Source organism: Tachypleus tridentatus, chromosome 4 (genome assembly GCF_004210375.1).
Source record: "Tachypleus tridentatus isolate NWPU-2018 chromosome 4, ASM421037v1, whole genome shotgun sequence".
Taxonomy (NCBI): Eukaryota; Metazoa; Arthropoda; class Merostomata; order Xiphosura; family Limulidae; genus Tachypleus; species Tachypleus tridentatus.
In genome coordinates this window covers 108,762,657-108,781,579 of record NC_134828.1, presented here as the reverse complement: position 1 = coordinate 108,781,579, position 18,923 = coordinate 108,762,657, and the positions used below count along the sequence as shown (strand labels likewise).

At 35.4% G+C, this 18,923-nt stretch overlaps 1 protein-coding gene across 1 annotated transcript; it reads right to left on the bottom strand.

Annotated features, from left to right (window-relative positions):
• Positions 1-1,457: 1,457 nt before the first annotated feature.
• On the bottom strand, positions 1,458-16,861 carry LOC143249868 (chitinase-3-like protein 1). Its single transcript, XM_076500441.1, has 9 exons — positions 16,649-16,861; positions 15,891-16,014; positions 14,637-14,888; positions 13,167-13,423; positions 10,301-10,404; positions 7,790-7,913; positions 4,411-4,596; positions 2,905-3,027; positions 1,458-2,503 (listed from the first exon to the last, which is right to left on the bottom strand). The coding sequence occupies exons 2-9, from the start codon at positions 15,994-15,996 to the stop codon at positions 1,910-1,912; spliced, it is 1,746 nt and encodes a 581-aa protein (XP_076356556.1). The 5' UTR covers positions 15,997-16,014; positions 16,649-16,861; the 3' UTR covers positions 1,458-1,909.
• Positions 16,862-18,923: the final 2,062 nt, after the last annotated feature.

Sequence of the window (18,923 nt, the reverse complement as noted above, 5' to 3'; positions counted from 1 at the left end):
CAAACCCGCGACCCTCAGATTACGAGTTGAGTGCCTTAACCACCTGGCCATGCCATAAAACTTTCTGACCAAAAATAACTTTTTTTTTTTACATTCTTTATTCTTCGCTGGAAGTTAAATTTTTTGAACCCGAGGAATAAACACGTTCACAGACTTTTAATAACGTTGTTTAGTAATGTAAAGATTTTATTAAATTATGAAGAAAAAAATCGTAAACCACAATAACTTTAAAATCATTCATTTAACACTACCTGTTTTTACTCATTTTTAATAATATCTTGATCACTCAGTTGTGAGGAATGTTATTAAACAATACTTAAGAGTTAATATAAATCTCTAAACTGGTGGAAACTTGTGAACCCAAGTTTGATTTTAACTACGATTTCTAATTTGAAGGCTGTTGGTTGGGCCTGGCTTGGCTAGGTGCATTAAGGCGTTCGACTCGTAATATGAGGGTCGGGGGTTCGAATCCCCGTCGCACCAAACATGCTCTCCCTTTCAGCCGTGGGGGTGTTATAATGTAACGGTTAATCTCATTGTTCGTTGGTAAAAGAGTAGCCCAAGCGTTGGCGGTGGTTAGTGATGACTAACTGCTTTCCCTGTAGTGTCTTACACCGCTAAATTAGGGACGGCTAGCGCAGATAGCCATCGTGTAGCTTTGCGCGAAATTCAAAACAAACATTTACATGTAAAAACGGCTCGTTTGAGTTGAGAAAATATTTTACGATGAGGAGCGAACAACGTTTCGACCTTCTTCGGTCCACGTCAAAGGTCGAAACGTTGTTCGCTTCTCATCGTAAAATATTTTCTCAACCCAGACGAGCCGTTTTTACGTATATATTTTTCTACAAGTGGGTTTTCTCGATATCACTGATTATTATTTAAACAAACAATATGAAGTCTACTGGTTATCGTTTTCAGTAAACATAATTAGTATGGTTCGATCTATTTTATTTCAGATGTTTTGAGCCTGTGGTAAGGTAATATAGTCTTTCCAATGTGTAAAGGGGGGTCATGTATCGCTATTTCAGGAGTTTGGTAACCTTAGTTGAACATTTAGCGTGTATGAAAAGTACCCCTGTGGGGTTAGCGATAAGTGTACGGATTTATATCTCTAAAATCAGAGATTCGATTCCTTTTGGTGGACACAGCTGATAGCCCGATATGGCTTTGTTCTCAGAAAACACACACGCGCGTGTATGTAGAAATTACTGTTGTGCTATTTGTAATTATGAATCTTAAGCTAAATTTAACATGATGTAAACATTGCCAACTCCAGATGATTGTTGCTCCAATTTAATTTATTATTTCAAGTAATCTTAACGAAACGAACTCACGTACTGTGTTATTTAAATGTTAGATAATATATTACAAAATTGGAATACAAATAATTACAGAACGACCCAGACTCAAATGATTTTATTCGGCATCATAATATTTTTCAAAGTTTGTGTGATAGAAGGACAAACAAAGAATCCATCTTGCCAGGAAACAACTTCTTAAGTGACATTTCATAACAAGAAATCTCAAGGATTACCCTGACACCCAACAAATTAAAGCAAACTTTTTATATTGCCAATATATTAAACAAAACACATGCACATACCTAAGACCCCCTATAAAGATGTTTTCCGTAGCGCATTAATACTGCTCAACCCATGACCGTTTGTGAAATTCTTGGTCAATAAGCCTGAAAGTTACTGTATGTCTACACGAACGTAAGACAAATAATAGCGAAATCGTAATATGCACACAGTATAAAAGGTGTTATGTTGAAACGAAACAACACGTTATAATTCGTAAATCGTATACACGAACATGTAGAGTTTCAGGTCAAGACAAAAAGTGAAACAAACTCTAGTGAGAAGTATTTGATCTGACCCATGTTTACTCTTTCAAGCTCCCACTGTTATGCAATGTAAAGAACGTATTTCCGGTAATATTCATCTGCACAGTCTGGAACGTCCATGGGCCATGCGCAGTTGTCGGTTTTAGGGTTAAAAACCGTATTTACTGGGCAAGTGTGTTCAAACATCACAAAACTATCGTTGTCAATAACGCAACTGAAGAATCTTGAACAGTTGTGAGGATGGGGGAAAAACTTGTCGGGGGTACAAGGGATCCTGACAACAGAGGATGAGCCCCTGGTTCGAGGTTTTGAAGTCGTCGTGGAAGACGGTAACCCAGTTGTAGTACTAGTTGTCGATATCGTTGTTGAAGAAGGTGTTGAGGTCGTGGTTGTCAAAGGAGTCGTTACAGTTGATGGAGCTCTTGTAGTCGTAGTTGTCGACATTGTTGTCGATGATTCACTTTGTGGTTGTTCTATTCCTGAAGAAGGAGTTTTTGTAGGGGGCAAGGGTAAATCATTTCTAGGGTCAGCAAACTCCTCATTAATAGCTCGAAGCAAGGGGTAATGAACTCCGTGACAAGCTCCAGAAAAATCGTCAGTTTCAATGGACCAAACCATACCTCCACCAAGACCCATTGCTTTAGCAAAGCGAACCTAAAAAAAATCAATGAACATCTATCTATTCAGTCTCTGAGTAATTAAATACTTAGCCCTAACATGGTGAATAATTTTATTTCAAAGTGGGATTAAGTATTTTTTTCAGTTACCAGTGAAAGTATATTTACGAGTAAAATCCCAGTGTTGGTAAATTATCTTTAATTAATAAATTCGCGATAATAATAATAAGAATATCAGCCATTACAGAAACTTCATCATCAGTTGTATTCAGAATCTAATTATTTAACCTTCGGTTTGTTTTACTACGTTGATATATTTGAAAATGTTGAATATCCGTTTATTTGATTTTTTCTATTGTAAGAAATTTATCTAATAAAATATTTTAAATCGTGCGTAGTTTTTAAATATAAAAACACGTTTTACAATCCTTGACTTACTTTTCGTTTTATGCTTTCTACGTCGTCGTAACCAACCCACTGGCGGTCTTTGTAGGCATAAGGAGCCATGTAGAACGGGTCTTGAACAATGGTCCAAGACTCTCTATTCTGGGCTTCACAAATCTGAAAGGAACAACACATTGAATGAGTAGGCATTCGTGATGACGAGAAACCTACCTGAAGTAATAATACATTCTCAAGGCGGCTGTTATGGATATTAACACTTTAATTATAATAAAGTATAGAATAATGTTTCGAACTTCTTAAGTCATCTTTGTTAATCTGAAGATGGCCTGAGAAGGTGGAAACATTATTCTCTACTTTATTTTAATTAAAGTTTTAATACCCATACCAGCCGTCTTTAGAATGTAATTAGTAGATATACTTGACCGACGAATGGTAACTCAGTTGTATAAGACAGACACTAAATGTGAGTATGGCGGATATAAGACAATTTTTTTCAAAAATAATTCCTTCTATTTTTTAATATGTGACCCTAAATGTCCATTGTAATATGATTAAGTAGGACATTTAACAACTATTTATTTGTTTTTAGCCTATGACAAACATTTTTATTAACATTACGTTCCGGGTGGGGTGGAGTGCTTGAATGCCCTCAGGAAAATAATTAAAAATCTGAGTTCGTTAGGACAGTCCACGTGTCTTATTTATTTTACTGACCAACTCTAATAACGTTGTGACCAAACTGTGCAAAAAGACCAAGGGTACAATAGAGTGCATTATGATAAGATATAGACTTATATTTTGGAAAAGACTGTATCTTACATTAATTTGACGAGTACACATCATAAAGCTATTCATTGAATCTAATATAAACATTTACTCGGCTAATTAATATAAACAGTTATTTGAGTGACATAAACAGTTATTTGTCTAATGTCAACAGTTATTTGTTAAATATAAACAGTTGTTTGACTAATATAAACAATTACTTGGCTAATAAAAACAGGTATTTGATTAATATAAACATTTGCGTGTCTAATATAAACAGTTATTTCTCCATTCTAATATTAACAGTTATTTATGTAATACAAACAATTATTTGGCTAATAAAAACAGGTATTTCATTAATATAAACAGTTGTTTAAGTAATATAAACAGTTATTTAGCTAATAAAAACAGGTATTTCATTAATATAAACAGTTGTTTAAGTAATATAAACAGTTATTTAGCTAATAAAAACAGGTATTTCATTAATATAAACAGTTGTTTAAGTAATATAAACAGTTATTTAGCTAATAAAAACAGGTATTTCATTAATATAAACAGTTGTTTAAGTAATATAAACAGTTATTTAGCTAATAAAAACAGGTATTTCATTAATATAAACAGTTGTTTAAGTAATATAAACAGTTATTTAGCTAATAAAAACAGGTATTTCATTAATATAAACAGTTGTTTAAGTAATATAAACAGTTATTTAGCTAATAATGATTTTTTCGTGTCACTAATTCTTCTCTCATTTAATAAAATTTCAACACCAACTTCGTTATATCCAAGGGAACCCTTTTCTCTAGTATAGGGACCAGCTCTACCACGCTGTGGCGCTGGAGCTCCGAAACCGGTATTGGTGGCGCTTGCAAGAGTGAAAGATCGGCCATATAAACCCATTCCAAGAATAAGTTTGTTTCTAGGAGCTCCTTTGGAAATCCAGTAATTAACGGAAAAGTTCTGTAAATGTGTTGTAAAAAAATCATAAGATAACCAAAGTACAACAGTTATATGTTACAATGTCGACTATGAAAGATATTCATAAGATAACCACAGTACAACAGTTATATGTTACAATGTCGACTATGAAAGACATTCTTAAGATAACCAAAGTACAACAGTTATATGTTACAATGTTGACTATGAAAGACATTCATAAGATAACCACAGTACAACAGTTATATGTTACAATGTCGACTATGAAAGACATTCATAAGATAACCACAGTACAACAGTTATATGTTACAATGTCGACTATGAAAGACATTCATAAGATAACCAAAGTACAACAGTTATATGTTACAATGTCGACTATGAAAGACATTCATAAGATAACCAAAGTACAACAGTTATATGTTACAATGTCGACTATGAAAGACATTCATAAGATAACCAAAGTACAACAGTTATATGTTACAATGTCGACTATGAAAGACATTATATATAAATGTATTTTGTGTATTTGAAGCAAGTATCTAATTAGAATAAGATTACAATAAAAAGAAAAAAATATTTATATGAACAAAAGCAACAAGGTCTTACAATAAGGAACTAGTTATGTTAACATTGCAGGCAAAGCGACATAGGTTTTAAAAAACAGATATGAATTATAATGTACCTTTTATACCTATTAGTAGTTATAATACAACATCTTAAAGTAACTATATTGTGATCATTGGTAAATTATTACAACGCAGTAGCCGTTAATGTATATTAGTGTAAATCTGAAATTACAGTAACACTAAACTCAGATACTTAAATTATCAAAACTCAATACTGTAAAATGAAACAATTTCGTAACCATACAATAAGTACCACTAGTTATGGGAACAGACACAGACAACACATTGTTTACAGGTAGTAACATCTGAAAACAAGAAGAAACAGAAAGTGCGAGAATATAATACCTTAAATTAGAGTCGATACATGAGGTGCAAATATGTAATACGTGAAATAGGTAGAGTCGATACATGAGGTGCAAATATGTAATACCTTAAATAGGTAGCGTCAATACATGAGGTGGTAATATGTAATACGTGAAATAGGTTGAGTCGATACATGAGGTGCAAATACAGTTATGTGAAAAAGTTAGGACACCCTATGAAAGCCTGTGTATTTTTGTAACATTTTTGGATATATAGATATTTAATCTCAATTTTAACAATACTGAGAGGTTATAGGAATATAACTAAACAATTAAAACTGAAGAAAAGACTTTTCAAAATCTTCTGTAAATGTAATTCTACAAAAATGTATCTTCTAACTGAGAAAAAAGTTAGGACACCCCCACATTTATTCCCACTTAAAATGGCTCAACTCACACACGGGTGTATCGCACCAGGTGCACATGATTAGAAGATCGTTACTCAGCATTTTGAATGAGGTTTGCTCTATTTAAACTTCAGACATTTAGTTTGGTGTACTCCTGACTGTTGAAGTGAGAGTGAGCACAATGGTGAGAGCAAAAGAGCTGTCTGAGGCCTACAGAAAGAAAATTGTAGCAGCTTATGAATTTGGTAAGGGATTTAAAAAGATCCCAAAATAATTTGATATCAGGTATTCCACTGTCCGCAAAATAGTCAACAAGTTGAGGGCTTTCAAAACAACTGCCAACATGCCCAGGCCTGATCGTCCAAGCAAATTCACCCCGAGAGCAGACCGCAAGATGCTAAAAGAGGTATCCAAACACCCTAACATATCATCACGGAACCGAAAGCAGGCTCTGGCTACTGTTGATGTGAAAGTGCATGTCTCTACAATCAGAAAGAGACTGCACAAGTTTAACTTGCGCGGAAGGTGTGCAAGGAGGAAACCTTTTCTCTCTAAGAGAAACATCAAGCCCGGACTGAAGTTTGCCAGAGAGAATGCAGACAAAGACCAGGACTTCTGGAATAATGTTCTTTGGACAGATGAGTCCAAAACTGAATTATTTGGACACCAGAACAGAGGACATATTTGGCGTAAACCAAATACAGCATTACAGGAAAAGAACCCCATACCAACTGTGAAGCAGGAGGTGGAAGTGTCATGGTTTGGGACTGCTTTGCTGCAGCAGGACCTGGACAGCTCACAATCATAGAATCCACCATGAATTTTACCGTGTAGCAGAGGATGCTTGAGGATCATGTGGGACCATCTGTACGAAAATTAAAGCTGAAGCGGAACTGGACCCTGCAACACGACAATGACCCAAAACATACCAGTAAATCCACCAAGGACTGGCTGAATACTAAGAAATAGAGAGTCCTGGGATGGCCGAGTCAAAGCCCAGATCTTAATTCCATTGAGATGCTATGGGGTGACTTGAAACGGGCTGCACATGCAAGAAACCCCTCAAACATCTCACAGATGAAAGAATTCTGCATCGAGGAGTGGGGCAAACTTTCTTCAGACCGATGTCAGAGACTGGTAGATGACCACAAGAAGCGTCTCACTGCAGTTATTTCAGCCAAAGGGGATAACATTAGCTATTTGGGGGTAGGGTGTCCTAACTTTTTCCTCAGTTAGAATATTCATTTTTGTAGAATTACATTTACAGAAGATCTTGAAAAGTCTTTACTTCAGTTTTAATTGTTTTGTTATATTCTTATAATCTCTCAGTACTGTTGAAATTGAAATTAAATATCTATATATCCAAAAATGTTACAAAAATACACATGCTTTCATAGGGTGTCCTAACTTTTTCAGCTGACTGTATATAATAACTGAAATAGATAGAGTCAATACAGGAGGGCCAAATACATAATAACTGAAATAGGTAGAGTCAGTACAAGAGCTTATTGGAAATATGATTACATAATAGTTCGAAATAAAGAAAGTAAATACAGGAACATCCAGTATGTGTCAACAAGTTAACAGAAACAAATCTACTAAATAATTAACACACAGTTATACTTTATAGCGAGAATCTTCTGAGGTTGTCTACACTAAACATATTGAAATATCTATTTTTAATGGTATTAATATTTCTCGTCAAAATATTAAAATTGTTTTCTGCTAAATCAACCTGATAATCATATTTTCATCTGTGATTTGTTTTATTGAAACACTAGTTATCATTAGAAGGTAAAACCAATTCAAAACATGACTTACAAAACTCGTTTTTTTTGTGTAATAAGTCTTCCAAAAGAGAACATCAGCATTAGATACCCACCACATTCAATATTTGATTCAATTCGTTGTCATCAGGTCTAGGATACAGAGGAGCATTGTGACCTGTGAAGGTCTCCCAGCCACCATGATAATCGTAGCACATGACGTTGATAAAATCCAAGTGACTGTAAATTATATAATATCAATTTGAAAATATATTCCTATATTCTTCTTAATATTCTAACGATAACTATCTTAAAGAACAATTGTACTCGTTAGGAACAGACATAAAAGGTCAGAGGGCATTCTGGAAACATGTTAACAGCAGAAGGATATGCCAGTTTAAACAAATCATTCAGTTTTGTTAATCTCGACCTCTAAGATTGTCTAATAACTACGAAGCATAACCCAGGCCTGCGAAGTTAAACTTTCATAAAAGTTCTTTTGGTTTCAACAACGGATTTTTCCATAATTCAGTTACAGAGATTTCGAAAATATTTTTACAAATCGGAAAGAAAAAAAACTTTACTTAGATCAAATAATTATTTTATTTACTATATTGAACATTTTTATTATTATGTGTTATAAAACGATCAGTAATATTTTTACACCGCGATTTATCTAGAAAAATCTATAACCAGTATTTGTCAACATTTTAAGCATAACAAAGTGTGGCCTTATTTCAATGAAGATGTTTTAGGTTTGTGAACGAACATATGATATTTTCTGAAAGATCTGTACCTCATGGAGTAAGGATGGATATCATTTTCTTATGCACCGAACAGTAATAATTATAAAATATATACAATGTTCAAGACAATAAACCAATTGCTGGCCTGTGTAATTAGTGACAAATTGTGAGATTTTGATTTCTGTACAGGTAAAATACACCCTGATTTGATACTAGAATTTACTTTTAACAGGGACTAAACCTATTTTTTGTGTTAACCCCGCCATTGACTCTGTAACGAAAATTTGTTAACAACTTTTGGAGTAAGCTAACACTTATCTTTTAGTGCAGCTCCAATTATTGTGAAATTTCAAGAGTTGTCCCTTTTAATTTCTGATACAGTGTTCGAAAACACTAGCTTGGCATGGTCTAGAGGTTACGGTATTCGATTCCAAGTACTGTTACTGAACGTTTGTGCCTTTTCAGCCTTTAGAGTGTTATAATATAAAAGTTGATCTTCCACTTCCTTGGTAAAAAGGTAGCTTAAAAGTTGGCGGTTGGTAGGGTTAACTAACTGCCTTCTTTCTAGCCACTTCAAAATTAGGCCCGGTACGGCCAGATTGTTAGGTCGCTCGACTCACAATCTGAGGGTCCGTCACACAAAACATGCTCGCCCTTTCAACCGTGGGTGTGTTACAATGTTACGGTTAATACAACTATTTCTTATTAAAAGAGCAGCTCAAGATATGGTGATGACTAGCTGCCTTCCCTCCAGTCTTACACTGCTAAGTTAGGGACGGCTAGCGCAGTGGCCTTCGTGTAACTTTGCGCGAAATTAAAACAAATAAACACTTCACAATTTAGAGACCCGTTCTACATGGCTCCTTATGCCTACAAAGACCGCCAGTGGGTTGGTTACGACGACGTAGAAAGCATAAAACGAAAAGTAAGTCAAGGATTGTAAAACGTGTAGAGAAGCATATCCAATAATTGTTGAAAATTTTCACAGGTGGACGTTTTCAGAGGGTCTGAGGAAGATCTATTTACTGTGTCTCGTTATAAAACCTAGTATCTCGTATCTGTCAGACAAATATGTTTTGTAGGTTATTTTAAAATAATTTGTTACAGGTCATCACATGTTACAAACATTCCTCTTAAGAGACAGTTGAAGTTGATCACATGACCTTCACTTCCTTAAACGTAGTTGGTAATGCATTAACAAGGACTTTGTTACCGGTTCTGCTGTTAGTTGCGACAAATAATTATGAATCTTGCATTAGTTATTTGTATTACTTCTGTTCAGTCTCTAATTTTTTACTTATCGTTAGATTCTTTACAAGATAGGCTTAGTAAGGCCTAGTTGTTAGGGTTTTCGACTCGCAGTCGGTAAGTCAAAGGTTCGAACTCCGTCACCGAAAATGTTTGCTCTTTCGGCTTTGGAGGCGTTTTATATAGCGATCAATTTCACTGTTTGTTGGTAAAACGAGTAGCCAAAGATTAGTAGTAAGTGGTGTCGACTAGCTGACTTCCCTCTAGTCTTACATTGCTAAAGTTCGGAGGGCTAGCGCAGATAGCCCTCGAGTAGCTTTGCGCGAAATTCAAAAACAAACAAGCTAGGATATTCTCACAACATGTAGTATTTTTGTCTAATTAACAGTAATATTATTTTAGAAAAAAAAGGAAATACGTTTTATCTTTCTGCGTGTAGCACATTTTACACACTTGATAGTCGTAACCGTTAAAAGCATACTCTTGATTTCGAAAAACATCTTTATATAAAGGTGAGAGACTTATGAAACTTATTTTTGTCGAAATGTTTAGTACGTAAAGAATCACGCCAGGGTGTGCAACAGATGAAAAGGATATCGGTTTGCGATGAACATCGCAGAGTGTTGTACTTACGTTGACACTTGAGGGATATCATATGCAGGATCCATGAAATGTTTCCCTGCTGATACTGCTGCTGTCAGAAGAAAACCATGTTTTCTGAACTCTGCCTTAGTTTCCTGTGCAGAGAAAATGTGGTTAGCAGAAGACGCAACAATAGAAAACTAAACTGGAAGGAAATAAGGCGTTATTGAACCAGTTTTATACCCCTCATAAGAAACTGATACTCATGTTTAAAAAGTAGTTCTAACAGTGTATGTGTACTAGAAACACAGCATAAGAATCGAGCCTGATTCTCCAATATTTACACCCTTGTGCAAATTAATTGAAACAAGAAGGAAAATTACGATTTTTTAATTTTTTTTGCGTTTTATTTCTGAAAATCCAAAAATTACTCACAAATTAATACATGGTATGACCACCTTTATTTTTCAGAAGATCATTAATCCGCTTTGGCACCGAGTCCACGAGTTGACTACAATCTTTACTAATTTTTGGATCACGGTACCATATCTCAATTATGGCCTCAATTAGCTTATCTTTCGTAGTACAGTCTTTTCCCCGGAGTCTTTCTTTACAAATCGCCCAAAGATTTTCAATAGGATTTAAGTCCAGAGAGTTTCCAGGCCAGTCCAGCACCTTTATTCGCGTTGTAGTCATAAAATTCTTCACAAGCTTCAATGTATGGCACGGAGCCAGATCTTGCTGAAAAAATGAAAGATCCATCTGGAAATCTCTTTTTCAATTCTAGAACGACTCTTTTCTTAAAACGTCGATGTACTGTGGTCCTCGCATCATACCTTCTACGATATGTAAGCCTTCAACGCCATAGTAGCTAAAAAAGCCCCAAAACATCTTCTTCAAGAGATGTTTTACGAACTGATTAATGTGAGATCCTAGAAGTTTTTCATCTGGAGATCTGCGAACATGCAGACTTCTTTGATCCTGTACGAAGAAATGCGTCTCGTCACTGAATAACACCTTCCTCCATTGTTCTTGTGTCCAGTTCTTGTATTTCAGACCCCATTGATACCGTTTTTTCTTCATTGAGTTGGTAAGAAGTTGTTTTTTGACTGGTCTCTTTGCCCTTCTAACACAATTTGTAATGATATAATATTCCTCAAAACTTCGTCATATATCCCAAAAATAGAACGACCGTATTGCAAAACACAGCTAATGACGCCGTTTGTGTAAAAAAAATGACTATTAAAGGAAATCAGCGGGTCCAGTGAGTCTACACCGGCCGCCATGCTGAAAATATTGTAAAACGACCATTTGTTTCAATTAATTTGCTTAAGAGTGTATGTTAATATTTGGCGTGAGGACTGAAGTGTTCGGGTGATGCGTAACGACGATACATGTATTTCTGTTGAAATAACTCGATTAAACATGAGACATTCATTATTAATAACTTCTGTTCAAAGTAGTTTAACTGTGTAATTCAGAAGTAAAGATTAGCTGAGTAGAAGAACATATTATCATAAATAAATACAAAACAAATTAAAATATATATAAATTATAATACATTGTTTCGTCAATGCGGATACCTAGCAATTATTTCAAAACTGTTTTTTTGTAGGTTAGATATTTTCAGGCCTGGCATGGCCAAGCGCGTAAGGCGTGCGACTCGTAATCCGAGGGTCACGGGTTCGCGCCCGCGTCGCGCCAAACATGCTCGCCCTCCCAGCCGTGGGGGCGTTATAATGTTACGATCAATCCTACTATTCGTTGGTAAAAGAGTAGCCCAAGAGTTGGCGGTGGGTGGTGATGACTAGCTGCCTTCCCTCTAGTCTTACACTGCTAAATTAGGGACGGCTCGGTGCAGTGGGCTAACAACCCACTCACTTAAATACTTATTGAAGAATCTGCAGGCGATTGCGGCCCTATGTTCCTTGATAGAATCTAATGGTGATACCTAACTAGATCATGTTGTTACAAAACTTTCATAATTAAATAAATACAAATTAGCTTAATAAGGTAAAATATACCCGGCTAGTGTACCCGGCTATGTATGAAATTAGTACTTGAGCTGAAACAGATAAAACTGTATTAAAATTATTAATTAATTAGGAAAATAAGGTCTATCCTAAAATTTTAGCGGATCGTGATATTTGAGTGCCATATAAATACTATAATAGTAGACAATTAACAACGTATTTTATCGTAACTGCCCGCGTATAGTGCGCACATTTTTACGCCAAAATCTGGAACGCGCACAAAGGAGGGAACAGTGTATGTATTCCCAGCATTTTTCAGGTGAAATGTTCGGTATGAATGTTGTTTCAACACATCTCATATTGTGGTGTTATAATACATTGTTGTTGTCGGATCAGCGGAGGTGAAGAAAGAACAAATGAAAGCCAGAACTCCATTTAGGCTTCAAGTCGTACTTTTATAACGGGTACATTCTGTCAAACTCTAGAACTGTAGGGTAAATATGTTGGTATAAGTCAATATATAACCAGGCAAAAAAAAATAAAATGTTGTGAGTTTTATGAACCTGATAGTAAGGTTAATTATCCTATATTACAATACATCCGCTGTAACATTAGTTCGTAGTCACCTTGCTATGCTTTATGTACAGGGAATTGTTTTAAAAATAAGTACACACAAATTACAGGTGACCATAAGTTCAGCTTCTGTTTGTTCATTAAGTAATACAATAATCAATTAAAATAGTATTCACCCACACGTGCACGTACAACTACCAATCAACTCAACCATACACTATTCACTAGACAAAGTCTAATCAGCTATTATAATTGTTCTGCACGCTAATCGTAGACATATTGATTTTTCCTAGTATCTGAGGCGGAAAATGTGCCTCGGTATACGTGGGCACTTACGGTATTATCCCAAGACAAAATGCTGTAATGTTTACCTGGAGAAGAGCCACAAAGTTTTGTTTATCTTGTGGTTTACCACCTCGTGCAGCTGGATACTCCCAGTCCAAGTCCAAACCGTCAAATTTGTGTTTTTTCAGGAATTCGACGACACTTTCAATGAAGATTTTCCTGGATCCTGAGTCGGACGCCATATTGGAATACTTCACAGATCCTTCATTCCACCCACCAATAGCTATCAGGGTTTTCAGTTTGTGATTAATACTTTTCAGTTGGTTGAAGTGAAAGTATGCTCCTGTCGAAAACCAACAATAGGACACGTTCGATGATAGCATACAGAAAGAAAATGTTTTAAATTTGTAATAGCACATTTAGGTATTGGTATGTGGGTTAACTGACTTCATTGCGTGGTTTAATTAAAGCGACTTTCATCTGAATAGAACAATTAACCACGATACCTTTTCCATAATTGTCTTCATTGCGTGGTTTAATTAAAGTGACTTTCATCTGAATAGAACAATTAACCACGATACCTTTTCCATAATTGTCTTCATTGTGTGGTTTGATTAAAGTGACTTTCATCTGAATAGAACAATTAACCACGACACCTTTTCCATAATTGACTTCATTGTGTGGTTTAATTAAAGTGACTTTCATCTAAACAGAACAATTAACCACGTTACCTTTTCCAAAATTGTCTTCATTGTGTGGTTTAATTAAAGTGACTTTCATCTGAATAGAACAATTAACCATGTTACCTTTTCCATAACTAACTTCATTGCGTGGTTTAATTAAAGTGACTTTCATCTGAACAGAACAATTAACCACGTTACCTTTTCCACAATGGACTTCACTGTGTGGTTTAATTAAAGTGACTTTCATCTGAATAGAACAATTAACCACGTTACCTTTTCCATAATCGACTTCATTGCGTGGTTTAATTAAAGTGACTTTCATCTGAATAGAACAATTAACCACGTTACCTTTTCCATAATCGACTTCATTGTGTGGTTTAATTAAAGTGACTTTCATCTGAATAGAACAATTAACAACGTTATCTTTTCCATAATTGTCTTCATTGCGTGGTTTAATTAAAGTGACTTTCATCTGAATAGAACAATTAACTACGTTACCTTTTCCATAATTGACTTCATTGTGTGGTTTAATTAAAGTGACTTTCATCTGAATAGAACAATTAACCACGTTACCTTTCCCATAATTGAATTCATTGTGTGGTTTAATTAAAGTGACTTTCATCTGAATAGAACAATTAACTACGTTACCTTTTCCATAATTGTCTTCATTGCGTGGTTCAATTAAAGTGACTTTCATCTGAACAGAACAATTAACAACGTTACCTTTTCCATAATGGACTTCATTGCGTGGTTTAATTAAAGTGACTTTCATCTGAATAGAACAATTAACAACGTTACCTTTTCCATAATGGACTTCATTGCGTGGTTTAACTAAAGCGACTTTCATCTGAACAGAACAATTAACCACGTTACCTTTTCCATAATTGTCCTCTACATCGTTGAATGGGTCGAGTACACGAATTCTGTTGTCGTGACCTAAGCCTGTGAAACCATAGATCAAGTGTGTGCAGATGAATGGATCGATACTGGACACTTGAAACTTGCCAGCACCTGGCCTGTAAACTGCCCAACTGCCGAAGTAACATACGACTTTGTAGTCATGGTTTTGACCTTCGAAATGGCTGTAAACCGGATAAATATGACGATTCAAATCCGTTGGTTGAGCTAGTTTGAAAGAAACAAAATATATAATTTTACTGCATTCATCTTCATGTCCGGACGTTATAAATATAGATGAAAAAAAAAAAGAAAATATACAAGAGTAGCATAATTAAAAAAAAAAAACCTATCTGTATGGGACCCGGCATGGCCAGGTGGTTAAGGGCGCTCGACTTATAATCAGAGAGTCTCGGGTTCGAATCCCCATCATGGTCAATTCGTTGGTAAAAGAGTAGCCCAAGAGTTGGCGGTGGGTGGTGGTGACTAGCTTCCTTTCGTCTAGTCTTACAGTGCTAAATTAGGGACGGTTAGCGCAGATAGCCCTCGAGTAGCTTTGCGCGAAATTAAAAAAAGAAATAAACCTAACTGTATGTATTTCAATGAACAAAACAAGCCCGAAACAAGAAGCGAAATTGAAGACACTACATAAATTACAAGGCTCCCCGGGTTACAGTCTGTAATGTAAGATTTATAAAACGTCTCTAATTTCATTTAAGAACTGGACTTCTCTCTATATACATGTATATTTATTTGATCTTTGACACTACTATTCAGTTTCATGAACTCGATGAAGTATACAACCGCTGTGTCCACTAATTAAAAACATAAGCACTTTATTTTACACTCTAAAAGGTATTTAATGACAGTATAGTCTGTGTTATGATATCCGTGTTGTTTTTATGCGTCCAGTAGTTCAAGTTATAGCTAGTTATTATCTTTCTAACGTCAGTAACGACATTTTGATTTTTGTTTTACGTCCGAAGCTCTTATTAATATTAGTAAAAATTAAAACTAACAGACCACACTTTTAGAGACTAATTAGCTGTTATTTTTCGTTATTATTAGATGTCTCTTATTTTCAAAATATTACCCAGTATAACATGATATTTCAAGTATGAGGACAGTATTAATGTTCAATAAGGAACATTACAGAGATGTAAAGCGAATCACACTTTTCTGAACATTTAAAGAGGTTTTCACATTGAACATTAAAATTGGTAGACTTACCATGTAAATGAGGATATTTGTAGGACATGATTGGTGTACCATGAGTCCTTGGTGAAAAGCTAGTTACCACAACTAGCACAATTCCAATAAGTTGTTGCACAGACATTACACGTTTGTTTCGTTTCTGTCACAAGAAAATCAAACAATAAAAACATAGAATAGTAGGATTAGAAACATAAACATAAGAAGGATGATAAAGGCAGATTCTGGAAGAAACAAAAAAGACAAAAACTGTTTCGCAAGCTCACGGGAGATTTTGAATGGAAGGTTCTCTCCAGTATATTAATTATTCCGTAAGTGTTCCGTAAGGATTCCGTTGTGCTCTTAATCTTAGCTAACTAATTTTGCAAACAGTGCACTCTACAACAATTTATGCCTCCTTCTACAGTAGCACTGCGGTATGTCTGTAGGCTCACACTACTAAAAAACCGGGCTTCAATACCCTTTGTTGACAGAGCTCAGATAGCCCTTCATGTAGCTTTAACTTTAACTACACACGAACCAAACTTTATGACAAAGCAACACTTTCACACAAATAACCTGTAATAAGATTGCTAGTCACTTGAAATTGCACATAATTTTTAGTTCAGGCTCAAATATAACTGTCAGCTTCATCAAACTAGGAAACAGAAATGATAAGTGCCGAACACGAAATCTTCTGTACATTTCACTACGTTCTTTCATTGAATGAGGTTCAGTGAGAAATAAGATAATTAAGATCTTAATGTTAAAGAAAGACCAAACAAAGTTGTACATACCGACACTGACGTATTTCTTCCTGCTCTCTGTTATCCTCTACGTTTTTCACAAGCACTTATTTAGGGTTCTAGAGGCAATACAGGCAAACCTAGAAAAAGGGTCTACAAACTTTCTTTCAAGGTCAGAACGTTCGTGCTTCAAACCATCCTCATGAAGAGGGACCTAAGAAAAGGGGTTCACCCTTTATTTACAGCGAACACGGGTCTGTTCAACCTTTCAGATGGTTTCAGGCTATTTTGAGTTGTCAACGAACAGAATGTGGACGCAAAGAGGTGAACGTTCTGAAGACGTACCTGGAACGATAAGTGATTTGGTTATATCATCATTCAGCTTTTGCTGCTCGCTTGTTTGAAATATTGTTATATTCGTTCCTCCTTGTTTGTCCTAGACCATGGCCATCAGACGTGCCTTGAAAACTTAGTTTGACCCAACTTACGAAATACGTTGGTAATTTATACGACCACGCCTTCCAGAGATGTAAAACTGTATAATAAAAAATCATTAAAAACAACTTAAATCAATAAGACCAGATCGTTTTAATTTCACCAGAATCATGGAGTTACGTTATATAAGTCTGACGTCTTCGTTATATGTTAAGGATACCCTATATACTGTATCCATGTTAAAAATTAGCAGACAGAGAAGTGTGAGCTGAACAATAAATTAAAATAACGTTTTGCCAGCGCAACATTAACAACTACTCTCTGAGTTTCTTGTAAATCATTGCTTATTCTATAGATTCCACTGCAGCAGTTTTCGTTATAACATTGGACTCATGTTTCTTTTTCTTGAGAGAAACAGACGGCTTGATGTGCAAACAGTCCTAAATATTACTAAATGATACACCTGGAGTTTTTAAATCCATTTTAATTATCCATGTAGCAACTTCAATCAATTTAGGCATGTGAATTACACCGTGGAATTATGAATAATTTAGTATTCAATATTTTACAGCGGGAAATCTAATTAGAGAGTAAGCACAGGTTTCCTTGGAAATATAATACATTGTAACGTAAAGGTCTAACGTATTCCTTGTATTTCAGAACTACTGGTATGGCTGAGTTACATTTTCATTTCATGTGGGTTTCTCGTCATCAAGAATAACGTATTCCTTGTTTTGCCACGCCCCCTGCTGTGGACTGCAGTTACGAGAATTGAAGTCCTTTTAACACCTCGTCACTTTCGAAACTCTACGAGTATTATATACACTTCACCAGTGTAAGAGGCCCCCCTGCATGTTTTTGATCTGCTGATCTAAACTGTATTGATCAGTTGTGATCAGATGAAACTAGTCTATAACAGAACGTGCAACCTTGAACGATTTAATGCTTTGCAGATGTCTTCAACTTTACCTTTGGTGAAAATAAATGTGTTATATAATCATTAAGCAATGTAAATACACTTAATAGCATGACAGCTAATTCTGTGCGCGAGCGTCGCGATACAAGACGGTTACTCATGACAGATAGAATATTTCTCACAACAAGAGCACATAAAACACTAAACATAAAAAAACCGAATAAAGAAAGCGCTTACGAAAGGTCGAAGCTTTTTTACAGAAATGAATGCGCTGAGTGGAGGCAAAGGTATGACCTAAGAGTAAAGGTAATTACAGATAATAGTGCTAATGTAAACAGAAATGAAGACCCGATCATTACGATAATTAAAGCACACACTGAAATAACACAGGTGTTGTATTATCAGAAGGCTCTCATTAACATACACATGTGTAGTGTGTCTGTGAATTATATATATACACATGTGTGGTGTGTGTTATATATATATATATATATGTGGTGTATGTGTTTTATATATACATGTGTGGTGTGTGTTTTATATATATACATGTGTGGTGTGTGTGTATTATATATATATATATAGATGTGTGGTGTGTGTGTTACATATGTATTTATAATAATAATAAAAACTGGAAGTTGAAGGGTTGCTTTGCGTCGTAACACTTTGGAAAGGAATCAGGTTAGTGAATACGAATTTCATTTCTAAATAATTTTAATTTTCTCATATGGTCGCTCTTTAAGCGTTCCATCAACGTCCTACTCTATTAGAGTCTCTTTGTAAGCGTGACAACAGTTTTTACTAAGTCTTCAACACTAGCTGTTCCAACTACACAACACTAGCTGCTCCAACTACACAACACTAGCTGCTCCAACTACACAACACTACTGTTCCAACTACACAACACTAGCTGCTCCAACTACACAACACTAGCTGCTCCAACTACACAACATTAGCTGTTCCAACTACACAACACTA